The 16,115-nt window shown below is 34.9% G+C and overlaps 1 protein-coding gene across 1 annotated transcript; it reads right to left on the reverse strand.

Annotated features, from left to right (window-relative positions):
• Positions 1-1,016: 1,016 nt before the first annotated feature.
• On the reverse strand, positions 1,017-15,890 carry LOC126809518 (28S ribosomal protein S9, mitochondrial). The gene is made up of 13 exons (XM_050534142.2): positions 15,769-15,890; positions 13,294-13,423; positions 10,293-10,396; positions 9,232-9,294; positions 8,422-8,452; positions 8,226-8,305; positions 7,766-7,854; positions 5,638-5,713; positions 5,099-5,224; positions 2,902-2,944; positions 2,355-2,460; positions 2,035-2,204; positions 1,017-1,141 (listed from the first exon to the last, which is right to left on the reverse strand). Exons 1-13 carry the CDS (start codon positions 15,877-15,879, stop codon positions 1,017-1,019), a joined length of 1,254 nt encoding a protein of 417 aa, XP_050390099.1. The 5' UTR covers positions 15,880-15,890.
• Positions 15,891-16,115: the final 225 nt, after the last annotated feature.

A 16,115-nucleotide genomic window follows, 5' to 3' on the forward strand; every position in this document is an offset into this window, starting at 1 on the left:
AAAGTCTTCTTCATCTATAACAATATAAATCTTTAGCACTGTTCTTTGTTTCTTCCACACAAAGCTTTTAAAAATAAACTCTTTCATTCTAAGAATTTCTAATACAGCTCAAGAAAATGGATTCAGATGACTAAATAATGATGTAAATCCAGCTCAGTCATCCCGCCTGATTCTGTAGGATTTTAATGAAACATTTAAAATATTATAGTCTTGTCATATTCTACATTCAAAATTCTTATCCATTATCTTCTTTTCCTGAAAACATAAAGCATGTCAATATTGAAATCTTTACCTTCATATATATGGAAAGAGAGAGAGAAATGGGGTTTAACGTCCACTCAACACAAACTAGGTCATTTCGGGACTAACATATGGTTTAATTTTATTTCAATAATTCGCTTGAGCGTAGGGGTCTTTAGCAGTGGGAGGACTCGGAAAAAACCCACGAAGTTGGACAGGCGACCCTACTCCTTGTCACGTACAACCGGGGATTCGAAACCACGCCAGTTGATTCAATGACAACAGGCCTTATGATACAGCACGCACTTGCTAACCAATCGACCATCCACCCCCCCCCCCTCTCATATATACGGATTACATGGTCAATTATAGTCTCTGATAATCATTTGAGTGATTTTAAATCGTTTGTAATCTACACCTATAATATCCACTACAATATTTTGATGCACCTCTTTTTAATCCCACTGAATCCAAGCTATGCATGCTGTAATATTTTTTGATACAATAATCAAATATATTTCATTTTATGGCTTTTTTCCAAAATTATGAATAACCCTGTTGGTGTACAAAAATTGTCTTTGACCCTTGAGGTTTAGAGCCCTTGACACACCAATGATATCAACATCGAGCAAATCACCACAATTGTGGACCCATAAGTGAGATACAAACCATATTTAGAAAACTTCAGGTATTTCTGTAGGTAAAGATTTATGTGGGATCTCATTCATCCTACTCACATACGGGTACATCGTCAGGTTTCCCTGGTCTTTATTGTATTACACAACAAGTAATTGACAATACACAAAGGTTAAGAATACCAACCATGTAGGTTTCTTTCTAGCTCCTGGTTGACCAGGCTTCTTTCTTTCTCTAGTTCTTGGATCTTTTGTTAATAACCCAGCTAAAAAATAGAATCAAATTTCAAATGAAATGGGGTTTACAGTCCTACTGTTCTGCACCGACTAGAGCTAACCATCAACATGCATTACATTGTGCATCAGGACCTTGGTTTTTTGTACCATCAGAACAACTAGACACTGTCCTTGTCAGGCCCTCAGTCCTGTACCACTGACAAGAGGGAACCACCCCGGAGAGAGAGAGAGATAGAGAGAAAGAGAGAGAGAGACTACAATACAATACAAACGAGGTCATTTTGGGACTAACATATGGTTCAATTTTATTTCATTAATTTGCTTGCACGTAGTGGTCTTTAGCAGTGGGAGAAAACTGGAGGACCAGGAGAAAACCCACAAGGTTGGACTAGCAACCCTAGTCCTTGTCAGTAGAGAATCGAAACCCTGCCATTTGTCTCAATGACAGACCTTGATGCAACACGCATGTGTTAACTATTTGGTCACCCCCCCCCCCCCCCACATAAATGGAATGAAACTGGCCATAGGTGTATACCATCCTTAAGGCAACAATAATTCTATACAAATTAATTAAAAATTCTAACAGTTTAAGCTCTGGTACTTGCAATATTCTTGAATAATTCCCATTGTTTATATCAATTTAGAAAATAGGGTTTACAAACAATGTTTGAGAAATGTAGAGGTTTGTAAGATTCAATTAGCTTGTAGATGATTGATTATAATGTAGTATATTTAACTCTATGAAAAGACAGCATGTGTTTGCTTTTTTATAAATTAATAAAATATTCTACTTTAATGCCTGTCACTGTCACATAAAAATTTAAAAAGTCACATAATACAGATTTTAAGCTGTATGCATAGAACTTGTCTTGATCCATCTCATTTAGCAACAACTGATCACCAATATCCTCATCATACTCACCTAATCTTAGTCGTTCTATGGAATCAGTATCAACAAAACTACATAGAGCATGAGCTAACGCTAATCTAACAGCTCCTGTCTGACCTGATGATCCCCCACCATCAACTGTAGCTACTATATCAACTTTATCTATCTTATTGACTAATTGTAGAGGAAATAATAACTGTTCTCTGAAATAAAATGACAATATCTTCATTTAAAATTCAGATCTCATGGCAGTTAATTCTTTTTTTATGAATATGAATATCTTTAACGTAGGCTAAATCCAACTATCCATTTATTCTTTATGGTACAGTAGTTTAATCATTATTTCTACTTACCTTTGATGAATATCTTTAAAGTAGGATAAATCCTGACCATTGATACTAATCTGTCCCGATCCATTATTATATACAGTTATATTAGCATTTGATGTTTTTCTTCTTCCTATAACACAAATATTTTTTTCAAAACTATAGAAAGTAGACCAATGTTTTTACACTTATTAATTCGTTTAACAAATATAAAGAATAACGGTATTTCCTCAATATGAAGTATCAAAATGCACATTAATTTGTTGTCTTACATATGTTGTACATATTTAACACTATTGATATTTATGATTGATGACTGTTAGGACAAGGCTAATATTATTTGGACAGTTGGTAGGTGTGGTGTACAAGTTAAGACAATGCAAGAGAGAGAGAGATATGCTCAGATCACTTTTTTAATATAGGAAGTATAGTTTAATAAGTTTATTTTGAAACCCCAGTCTGAGTACTCTCTACTCTCCAACCCAATTAAGCCTCAGGTATTTTGGTACCTATCATCGTTATTAATAGTTGCTGATAAACCATGTAACTAAATCCAAATAGACTGTCAACTTACCAGAAGCTTCACTATATTCTCTACCATCACTATCAATTAATGGCTGAAAATAAAATATCCCACTGAGAACTTTGTCCTGTATCACTTCATAAGCTTTCAAATTCAAAATGTGAACATTAACACCACAAAACGTATTTGAAACCAGCAGTTGACAGGCAAGATACGCCCACATTTTGCAAGAAATGGATAGAGAACAAGCTAAAAACAAAAGTGATTTTTTATACTATCAGGGACCACAAGCTAAAAACGTGATTTTTCTTACAATCAAGGGCCATAATTCAGGAAGTTATGATTCTATATGTGCAAATATCGAAAGGAATCAAAATCTTTGGGTTATAAACATGCATTTCAAGTTTCATCAAAATCCGATGAAAATCGTACAATCAGGGGCCATAATCCATGAAGTTATGGTCTGATACATGCCAATATCGAACGGAGGGACGGACAGGGGCGACGGCATAAAACGTCCACATGAAAATGTGGGTGTATAAAAATTGTGACCTCTTGAGGGTCCACAACCTTGATATTACATACTTTTACACTATTTGCATACAAGGGGAGGTCATTTTGTTGGGCAGTTTTGGTTCGATTTCCATGAAATTTTAACTCAAACATCGTTAGGGTCATCCGCGGTATCCCCAGTAATTTCATTCAGTTATACTCCACTAACCCCTGGGTTAATCTATGGGGGAGACAAGTTTTCAAGTTATCCGCCCTTGCTGATTGTGCTATTTTTACCGACCAATCCCATAAATTGTTATTTGAAATGGAAGTTGGCTAAGAGAAGTGACTTTCATCGAACAATGTTAGGAGTTGACCTATTCTCAATGCGTAATTATTAACAAACAATTATATATTATGTTAATGAAGATCAGACGTTCATATAATGTAGGCCATTAGTTTTATTGAGAATCGTTCGTTCGTTCCCGGCATTTTATGTCCACGTGATATTGTAGTTATGTTATTGAGAATTAAATTGCCAAGTTTAAGTTCAATAATAATAAACATAACAGAATGACGTATTTCAGACAAAGAAGGAATAGTAATAATAATAAAACTCAAAAATATAGATGTTGTACATATTTGAAATCAGCAACACATACTACAGATTTTGATAATATAATTAAATATAAATAAATTAGAAATATATACATTATTTACACAAATCATTCAGTAAATCGACAGGCACATGGTTATCTACCCTTATAAAAACGAATGTGAAACGATTGGTTTGTAAACTGTTTTCTGATTGGTTCGTAGACTGTAGCTACATTCTAGGCCAGGGCATATAATTTGTAATCATGGAAACCCTATGGATTAACCTAGGGTATAGTGGAGTAGAACGGAATGAGGCCACTGGGGAAACCTAGGATGCATTAGGGCATAACAGTGATATATTTAAATGATTTTTACAATTGGATAGAAATTGTGACTTCTGAAGGGTCCACAAGCTAAAATCACGATTTTTTTGTACAATCAGGGGTCCAGAAAGTTACAGTCAAAAATGCCCAAATATCGAAATTGGATAAAAATTGTGACCTCTAGAGGGACCACAAGCTAAAAATGCAATGTTTTGTGCAATCAGGGGACATAATCTAGAAAGTTATGGTCCGATATGCGCGAATATTGAAAGGAATTGAGATCGAGTTATAAACATATATTTCAAAATTTAAAGTTTCATCAAAATTGTATACAAATTGTGACATCTAGAGTGTCCTGACGCTAAATCAAATAAAAATTGTGACCTGTAGACTGTCCACAAACAATTGTGGACAGACAGGGGCTACGACAATATACGTCCACATGAAAATGTGGGCGTATAAAAAGGGTAAAAAATCCTAATCTTTGAAAAAGCTTTTCAAAAATTTGCTAAAGGAAAGCAGAAGTTGTGTTTTAATTTTATTGTACATAATTGTTCTCTGTCTGAGAAATAAGATTGTTACATAATTGTTGTCTGTCTGTGAAATATAGTTGTGCGTTATAAAAATATGCAATAATAATATTACAATGGGTTTATCATTCATTTTTGGCAGATAAAATATTGTATTTCACATAAAAAATTATGGTGAGATTTCAGAAACAAATCCTGACCTATTCTGGCAGATAAAAATTGAAAGCCAGTGTGAGCCTTGGTCCATATTTAATGTGTCTGTTAGAAAAAGAAATTGGACATATATGATAAATTCAATAAACCCACCTTTTCAATGCTTCTAAATTGGGACATTGTCATTACTTTCTTTGAATATTTCAATAAAAATTCTTCTTCTTTATAAGACAATTTGTGCTTTAACAACCGATCCAAAACTAGAACAAAACGGTTATACTGCAAAAAAAACCCAAAAAGCCTTTAGTGAAAAGATATAAAACTTCAAACAGAGAAGAGATGTGGACAGGAAAAGCAGCCATTAGTCCTTCTTGCCAATCTGTCAGTTGGACACAAACATGATCATTTTTATTTCTATGATTATGCGTGCAATGTGAGGTTAGAGATTTTCAACCAGACAGTATGATGTTTCTGCTTACTCATTATTGATTTCCAGCTGTCAAGGGTTCTTTTGCGGGCAAACCAATGTGTGCATTTGTCGACTTCTGTTTTTGTCCCATCCGAATTACTAGACATGCTTGAAAATTCCTGAAGGTGGATAACAGAGATTAAAAAGAACCCCAGAGTGCCTTCTGGCAGTACAGGCCAATCTCTAGCATCCTAAGATTATTCTATTTAATATATCAACTTACTTCTTGTGGACTAATTTCCTCTATTAATAGTTTTGTTAATGTTTTATGGTCAATCCACTGAAAGCCATGAAGAAATCTACAAAATATATAACCATATATAACACTGATTATTCAATCAATAAAAAAAAACTCTTAGACAAATTATTTCAATATGATGATTCATGAAATACAATTTCTTTACGAAATACTGGAAAAGCCATTACTTGATCTTCCATCTACATAACAAAAGACAGCAACACACAGATCCCAATGAGCCACGCCAAACTTTTAAAAAAATCCATTCTAAACTGCAGCCTATATCATATCGCACCAATTAAGAAAAAAATTTAATTTTGTTCACTAGGGGGATACTCGACTGAACGTTCCGGAATTAAATTCTCTCAATTCCGAAAATAGTGTCAATCGAGTGAAAAGGAGAATTTCGGAGTACAGCAGATGTGCCGACTGCATAAAAAAATATCTCAACCAATCATGGCAGCTGGAACATATTTGTTACTTAAAATACGTCATAATTCTACTCACACCACCTCTGTCGGACTGGCAGAACTGTGACAGGACTGAATTCCATATCACTTGATTGCAATTCAATACGTTCCGGTCTGACAATCGAGCACCACCATAGTATTCTGAAGATGGGACGTTATTCCCAAACAGAAGGTCGCATAACGCTGTAAACTGATAGGGTTTGTATTGTTGACGGACAGGGGTGACAACATAAAACATACATACAGAAATGTGGGCGTATGAAGTCAGCTATATATATCACAGTACAGTGCACTCTGTCACATCCGACACCATTTTCATGTCCCGATTTATTTCCTTATTACTTCAGCCAAAAAATCTCTGGGTAATTCGAACTCTGTACGTTCCGGATTACGACATCAATCAGCCGTCCCGTCATACGATTTCCATTGGATCGACACCGTATAATCCGGCCTTCGATCGGTGGGTGTGAAGCAAACACTTACCGATCAATTATCCGTGAGATTAAAACTGGATGGGTGTGAAGCCACAAAAGATTAACAAGCAATCACCAATCAATTATCTGTGAGATTAAAACTCGCTACCGTGGGTCTTTGTTGATTACTTTGATAATTTTAATCTCTTGTATGACAGTTGTGACAAATACTCAAGGATATCAAAGAATTTCCCCCCGAATTCACAATCGTAAAAATATTCCTAGCACCTGTTGGAAACATTTGTTGCGCATGCACCCTACGGATCTCTTTGAACCGTGTGACGACGACCTGGGGATGCTCGATTCACAGTCCGGAACGTCCCGAATTGACAGAATTGCAATCAAGTGACGCGGAATTCAGTCCTGTCACAGTTCTGTCAGTCCCGACGACGGAGGTTTGAGTAGAATTGTGATGTAATTTTCACCCAATTGTCACTATTTTTCGGGATTGAGAGAATTCAATTCCGGAACGTACAATAGCAAAGACAAGAGTTGGATCATCTGAAGACGGCGAAGAAGATAAATTAACGAGACTTGACCTAGTCACTATTTTTGGGATTGAGAGAATTCAATTCCGGAACGTTCAATCGAGTACGCCCATTATCAATGAACACGTGATAGCAAAGACGAGACTTTGATCAACTGAAGACGGCGAAGAAGATAAATTAACGACAGACTTGACCTATTCAAAATGCCTACGCATGTTAAATGAAATAAAAATTAATGTAATACAATTTTGAATATACAGAAAGGTTTATCATTTTTAAAGGGAATAACATTCTGGTGATTCGAAGTTCTATGTTCGAAGCTACATTATAATAATACTTCCGGGTTTCGAAGTTACAATATTTCCGGTTTTGCGAAAACTGGGTATTCCGACACTCTGCGTAATTCGACATATTGTAACAATCCCGTAGGATGTCGGATGTGACAGAGTGCACTGTATATATATCTATCATGTACATGTACATCTATCAGACCCATTGGAAAAAAAGTCAGGCAGTCTGGAAAAAGTAAATTTACCCTGCCTCTTGCACAACTAGTAGCTGTAAGGCCAAATCCAGATAAAGTTTATGAGGAAGCTATAATATCCCAACAAAATAAACAATACATAATAACATAACTATGTGTAAAGAGCAATTCTTCCACATCACATGGCAAACAACTCACAGTTTTTTGTCATCTTCCTCTGCCATTTTACCATTTTTGTACAATTCTGTTTCTGCAGCATTTAGATTTTCGTATTTCATATTTATATCCTAATATAAAGGGTAAATATAATTTATCTTTCTATTTTACTATTACATACTAAAAATGTAATTTAATTTTATCATCATACTAAAGATTCGAGGTAAAGTGCTTAAATACAAGGGGGTTGGGTGACCAAGTGGTCTAGTATGTGCTTTAGAATATACATGTAAAAATGTCATTAGTCAAGTGACATAGTTTCCATCCCTGGCTTGTGGTCACAAAGTAATAAACACTACGCACATGTGAATTATTAACCTAGCTAGAATTGAGTTGATCTGAACCAGAGACTTATACATCCAGTCATGGGAACATACATGAATTAAATGATATATCAAACCCCCCTTTTAGACAATAATTCTGATTTTCTCATAGTACTTACATGTAAAAGACCGTGATAGTTGGGTTTTCCTGTATAAAACTGATAATGATGTGGTCTGCCATCCTTTCCAAATAGTGCCTCTGAAAACAGTGTTATTTCAATATATTATTTGAACAGACATGAACAAAATAATATTATGTTTGTGATTCAACCATTTTTAAAATGTGTTTAAAATATATTCAATGCATAAAGTTACCTTTTCTTCGTGGAAATACTTCATATGGATGCTGAAAAGGAAATCATCTTATAAAATAATGATAGTTTATAAAGTCTGTCAATTAATGTTATATATTGGGCTAACTTTATAAGCTGGATTTCTTGGAAAATTGGGACTGTATACATTCAAGTAAAAATCTATTGTATGGAGCAGAATTCACATCATAATTCTAACTCTTAACCTAGTAATATGTATGCTAATATACTTACTTCAATGCATGCAACTTCTTACTTAAACAACATAGTAGATTGGCTATTTACGTCATGTAAAAATACTAATCAATATGACTTATTTCTTAAATATTACTTACGGTTATTTGTTTACAAACTGGTGACAGTCATCTGGCTATGAGAGAACTAGGGACACCGTTGCTATTTTAGTAATTTCAAAGTAATCGCTCACATACATTAAGACATATGATATTATTTCTCCTATAATTATATTTGTGTTCTTCGCTAGGACAACATATCAATTTAAGGAATGAGTAAGTAAGAGGATACTCAATTGAACGTTAAGGAACCAACTTCTCAATCCCCCAAATAGTGACACACAAATGAAAAGGTGGAACACTGGCTACAATGCATGCCCAGGTTGCAAAAAATACATATCTCAACCAACTATGACAACTGAAATATATTTGTTGTGTCTTATTACGTCACGATTCTACTCACACCACCTCTATTGTCGGGACAGGACCAAATTCCTCATCACACGATTGCAATTCTGTCAATTCGGGACGTTCCGGACTGACAATCGAGCATCCCACTGTTCTATCAATTCAAATCTCACCTTCATTTGTGGTCTAGCTCTTTTTTCAAATAATCCAGATGGTAAAAGATACTGGATGGCTCTCTAAAAATAGATACAAACATTTATGTTAAGTGTATCAGTTTACAAGCAGCTGTATTTAACTAATAAAGATTTTAATAATGTGTGTTTGTTCAATCTAAGCAAGTGATTCAACAATGCAAAATGAAAACATTTCTAAGGTTAGGTTGTCTGGCAACAAAACATACGCCTAAAGCTGCCAAGTCATTCAGGCAATCAACAAGTGTTGTCGCATATTTTTTTCTTTTGTCAGTAATGAGAACATTTACAACACATGAAAATCTGATTACGAGTAATAACCCATGAAGTAATTATCAGAAAACATTAGAATTTGTTTCGATTGTTTGTCTCATGACCTTAAACAATTTATATTAACTTTAGCCTCTAGAGTGAATGAATGAATGAAATGGAGTTTTAGCCTCTAGCGCGTCCACAAGATTTTCAAAGTGATCAAGGGCCTTAACTGGGCAGGAGTTATCGGAAATCGTTGAAAATGAATAAGATTCTTTGTCTCATGACCTTAAACACTGTGTATAAGTTTAAAATTAATCAGGTATTAACTTTAGCCTCAAGAGCTTCTACAAGATTTTTTCAAGGAAAATCAATAGGCTTTTTCGTCTCATGACCTGAAACAGTGCGTATAAATTTAAAGTCAATCAGATATTAACTTTAGCCTCGAGAGTGTCAAGAAGAGATTTTAAAGAGATAAGTGCCATAATTCTGGCAGTAATTATTGAAAATCGCTGATAACCAATAGGATTCTTTATCCCATGACCTTAAACACTGTGTATAAATTTAAAATCAATCAGATATAAACTTTAGGTTCTAGAGCATCCACAAGATTTTTCAAAGTGTTCAAGGGCCATACCTCTGGTAGTAATTATCGGAAATCGCTGAAAATCAATAAGCTTCTTCGTGCCATGACCTTAAATACTGTGTATAAATTTAAAGTCAATCGGACGGATGGACAAGGGCAACGACAATGTGGGCGTATTAAAAGTAATCCAACATGAATTACTCACATCTATATCATCTTGATTAAAGGAATCAGGATCTTCTCCCATAATATTAGCTAAATGTCTTTTACCAATTTCATATTCCTCTATTTCTTTGTCAATCATAGAATCTGCATAAAAATGATATATGCCAGTTCATTAACCTGTGAGAAAGGCATTTTTTTTTCAACGCCAGCTATAGTATAAAGAGAGAGAGAGAGAAATGGGGTTTAACCTCCACTTGAAACAAACTAGGTCATTTTGGGACTAACATATGGTTTAATTTTATTTCAATAATTCGCTTGCGCGTAGGGGTCTTTAGCAGTGGGTGGAAACCGGAGGACCCGGAGAAATATAGTACTATAAAGAGGCAGTGAAATACCCTGTACATCAATTTTTCAGCAGGATAACCGAGATGAAAATAATTTAGACAAGATTATAACATGATCATGGTCAAAACTATTTACCAAAAAACATAGCTTTGTCAGGCAGCATTACCAGCAGAATTTTGAAGAGTATCAAGAATGTCATGTTGCTAAATATAAAACTATTTTAAAAAATAACAAATATACTATTATATAATCTGACAACTATATGACCCTTTTTGGTTGACATTTTGGTGATCTAGCAGTGTGCCAAACAAATATCTAAACAAGCACTTGCCATGCAAGATACAGCAAAGTTTTGCAAGAGATGGACAGAAAACAAGCTAAACAAGCCAATAGTGAGACTGATGTCCCCCGTCGAATCCCAAAATAAGCAGATGAAACATATTAATTATTTGCACATTTATCTTTTTCAAAAGTATCAAGTAATCAAACCGATTATCTATGCTTAGTATAAGCATAAAATGTTCACGATCAAACTTGGTCAGGTTTCGAAGTACCTAGTAGTGAAACTATACACTAAGTTTCATAACTCTCCATCAGTTAGAATCAAAGTTATCTTGTCCCAAAGCATCAACCAATGAAATTGCTTAGGTCTGCTTAGCTTTAATGGCAAATATAAACACAAAATCAGATCCAAATTGTGACCTCTAGTGTGTCCACAACCTTGATATTACATACGTTAACACTATTTGTGTACATAGAGCAGCCATTTTTTGCAGCAGTTTCGAACTCAATGGTCATTATGGTGTAACAGTAATATATTTGAACGTTTTTTTAAATCAGATAAAAATTGTGACCTCTAGGAGGACCACAAGCTAAAAACGTGATTTTCACCATAATCCAGGAAGTTGAGGTCTGATATGGATATGTGCAAATATCGAAAGGAACCGAGGTCTTTGGGTTATAAACATACATTTCAAGTTTCTTCTAAATCGGATAAAATTTGTGACCTCTATAGAGTGTACACAGCTAAAAATGTGATTTTTTGTACAATCAGGAGCCATAATCCATGAAGTTTTGATCCAATACCGATACATGCCAATGTTTCAAGATTCGTCAGAATCAGATAAGAATTGTGACCTGTAGAGTGTCCACAGCTAAAGATGTGATTTTTCGTACAATCAGGGGCCATAATTCATGAAGTTTTGATCCGATACATGCCAATATTTCAAGATTTGTCAAAATCGGATAAGAATTGTGACCTGTTGATTGTCCACAAACAAATCTTGGCCGGATGGACGGACGGACAGGAGAGACAACAATATATGTCAACATGAAAATGTGGGCATATAAAAATACTAATACTGTGTGTCTACATGACTTTGGTGACACCACATAAATTGATTTGAATCTCAAATATTTTGACCCATACACAGTTTACAAGAATTGTGGATGAACGGACAGACAATATACTCCCACACCAGCCGCTGCCAGTCAGGATACGCCCACATTTTGCAAAAGATGGATAGAGAACAAGCTAAAAACAAAAACGATTTTTTGTACAATCAGGGGCAATAATCCAGGAAGTTATGGTCTGAAATGTGCAAATATCAAAAGGGACTGCGATCTTTGGGATATAAAAATATGTTTTAAGTTTCATCAGAATCGGATAAATATTGTGACCTCTAGAGGGTCCACAACCTTCGTATAGCATACTTTTACACAATTTGCGTACAAAGAGCGGCCATTTTGTCGGGCAGTTTCATTTCGATTTTGACTAAATTCGAATTCAACCTTCATAATGGTGGAATGGTGAAATATTTAAAGGCTCAATACCACTCTTGTTGTAACTGAATAATATGTCCCAATCTTTATTCTGGTCAACAAATTGTACTATTTTACAATATTCCAATTAATTGATAATACAAATTTCATCTTAACACACCTAATTTAAAAAATTGGAAAAATTCAACTAAATGATTTGAAAAGCAAGCTAAAAATGTGACTTTTTGTACATTTAAGGAAGTTACGATCCGATATGCGCGATTATCGAAAGGAACCAAGATCTTTGGGTTATAAACATGTATTTCAACTCTCATCAAAATCGGATAAAAATTGTGACCTCTAGAGGGTCCACAAGCTTGATATACCAGATGCTATACACTATTTGTGTACAAGGAGCGGCCATTCTGTCGGGCAGTTTTGAGGCGATTTTCACGAAATTCGAACTCAACTATCCTTAGGGAGTAACGGTTATATACTAAAACATTTTTTTAAATCTGATAAAAATTATGACCTCTATAGGGTCCACAATCAGGGGCCATAATTCAGGAAGTTATGATCCGATATACGTGAATATCGAACGGGACCAAGATCTTTGGGTTATAAACTTTCATTTCAAGTTTCAACAAAATCAGATAAAAATTGTGACCTCTATAGGGTCCACAAGCTAAAAATGCGATTTTTCGTACAATCAGGGGCCATAATCCATTTCGGTCCGATACATGCCAATATCGAAAGCAACCAAGATCTTTTGGAGATAAACCCATATTTCAAGTTTCGTCAAAATCGGATAAGAATTGTGACCTTAGAGTGTCCACAAACAATTGTGGACGGACGGACAGGGGAGGCGACAATATACGTCCACATGAAAATGTGGGTGTATAAAAAAACATTGCTGTATAAAAAGGTAATATTACTATAATTTTTTGCTCTTTCCATATACAATCTCATTGCTTTACTGATCTTTTCAGCTTTATTCTCGGTCTTTTGTTCAAATGTCTCTGGTATGACATCTGATAACAGTCTACAAGATGTATGTACCCCATTCTGAAATGACAAAAACATAATGATACAATCTCCGATTATCAATTGTAGTTTACAAATTCACGATCTACCCAATACATCGATCAGACAAATCTACACATCAACGGAGTTAATAATACATACAAATGATAAAATGATATTGAGACAAATAGTATAAGTATAACAGTGTTGATCAGAATCAATGTACAGGATTACTCACAGTATTCAGTCTAATTTCATCAGTATTTGGTTGAAATCATGTTTGCTTTCTGTGCTACCGCTACTGCTTTGAAGTAGTAGTTTGTAGACAGTTCTTTACAGATGTCTTCTCGGCATTGCCAAAGTAATTCCAATGTTGGCGGAATTACATAGGATTAGGATCGTGATGATCCAAAACTGACAGGATGAATAATCCCTGAATCGGTATATAATCCAATGTGGTGCTAATCCACAACAGTAATCCTAAACTTGGTTATATCAACAGAGAGATCAAGTCTCTCAAAACAGAACAATGTAAAACAGAGAGATAATTTCTCTCAAAACAGTACCATAAATGCAAGACCATGTTCGTCAAAATGACCATGCTAGAAAGTTTGATCACCTAAAGTAGTAATAAACTATAGATTTCGATGAATCAGCATGACCTTAACACAATAAAGTCAGATATGTAGAAATTATATGAAATGAATGGGATATTCAGATCTGGATCTGAAGGCCTTCATTTAATCAAATACACTATAGGCTTAATCCTTCAGAGAAATAGACAATTATATTTTTGACAGAAACAAAACAGGTCCAGTTATTTTCAAAGATTACTTTTCCAAAAATGTATCTCACTCAGACATTTCAGATAATTCTATTATACATGTATGTTGAAAGTTGTGTCCAAACCAATACCCTCTATCTGTACAACCCCAAAAAATTAGAAATGTAAAGGTTAATGATTCAGTTTTTGAACAGTGTAAAAATAAATGTCCGGGTTGGAATCTGTGTAAACATTCCCACAAACCTATAAACTGTTGGAGGTTTGGGGGGGGGGGGGGGGGAGGGGGAATGACATAATATTCTTCACTGGCTGTCAAAGAAAGAGTCAAGACAATTCAGACTACTGGCATAGTATACTTAGTCTGAAATGATTAAATTGTAACTCTTTTGGGGGATGGGCAGATTTTTAACTCGGAAATTACACAGGGACCTCTGATACATAAATACTGCAACATATATCTGTGTCGGCTATGTGCGGACTTGAAATAGGCCAAACCAGTCAATAAAATGATTTGTAGTTTAATGTCTTAATTTAACAAAAACAGCAAGTTGTATTTCTTGTACTGTAGATGTAATTTACATCTTCTTTACTGATAAGTCCTACATGTAATTTTTTTTTACTGCAGAAGTATCAAGATCAAGAACCATTAGGGTACCATAATAAAAGATTGGAACTTTTTCCATCACTTTCACTGTTACAATAATTCAGCTCATCTTGTCCAAACTAGGAGATTATGCTAAATATAGCATGACATACATGAACTCCAAGAATACTGTGATTTTTACAGTTACTTAATATGCCTACTTATGTACTTGAAGAAACAAGAGAGAACTTTACTATAATACAGCAGAAAATGCTCATATTATCGAATTTAGTCAAGCCAAGGTCTTGATGTAATGAAACTATACATCAAGTTTCATCACTCTCAGGGGTTGGATGGCCGAATGGTTAGCATGTGCGTGCTGTATCAAAAGGCCTGTCATTGAGTCAACTGACATGGTTTCGAATCCCTGGTTGTACGTGACAAGGAGTAGGGTCGCCTATCCAACCCTGTGGGTTTTCTCTGGGTCCTCCGGTTTCCTCCCACTGCTAAAGACGCCTACGCGCAAGCGAATTATTGAAATAAAATTGAACCATATGTTAGTCCCGAAATGACCTAATTTGTGTCGAGTGGACATTAAACCCCATTTCTCTCTCTCTCTTTCATCACTCTCACTTAATTAGAATTAAAGTTATCGTGTCCCAAAGCATAAACCAATCAAATTGCTTATCTCTGCTTACCCTAAGCAGAAAATGCTCATCTTTGAAATCCATATGATCAATCAAGGCATTGAATTGATTGAGTTGACCTAACAAGTTTGAACATTCTAGCTCAATTAGAAAAAGAGTTATTGTGTCCTAAAAAGTGTGACGGACAGACGGACGAACCCATTTTAATAGTCCCCTGCTTTCTTTGAAAGGCGGGGGCCAATAAAAAAAAAAATAATAATATTATTATGATTATGGATTATGATGATGTAAATTGTGAATCAATGATTGGCGTCTTAGGATTTTGAAATTAGGTTGCAATGCAGTCGAATTTCACACCTAGTTCAGTACGTACCTTATGTCTATCTAATGCACTAGGCCTACACTTTGTAATTTGCCATCGTAAAAATTCTTTTATTGGATGTTTTGAGCAAACTTTGCTAAAAGTCCGCATGGATACCGCCATGTTGACAGGGAGCAGTTAGTTATATATTGAGTTTTTGAATTCCATTTATCTGGTATGGTTCAGAAATGAAAATAAAATTTAGCACATGTTTGTAATATTCTATACAAAACATTAATAAGATATAGATATTAGACATATCAAATTGGTTTTCAAAAACATTTTCTTGATTCATTTATTGATCAAACCTACTGCAATTAATGCTCTAAATGCAGTTATCTCCCATGGTATGTTTTACG

The sequence above is a fragment of the Patella vulgata genome, chromosome 2 (assembly GCF_932274485.2).
Source record: "Patella vulgata chromosome 2, xgPatVulg1.2, whole genome shotgun sequence".
Classification (NCBI taxonomy): domain Eukaryota; kingdom Metazoa; phylum Mollusca; class Gastropoda; family Patellidae; genus Patella; species Patella vulgata.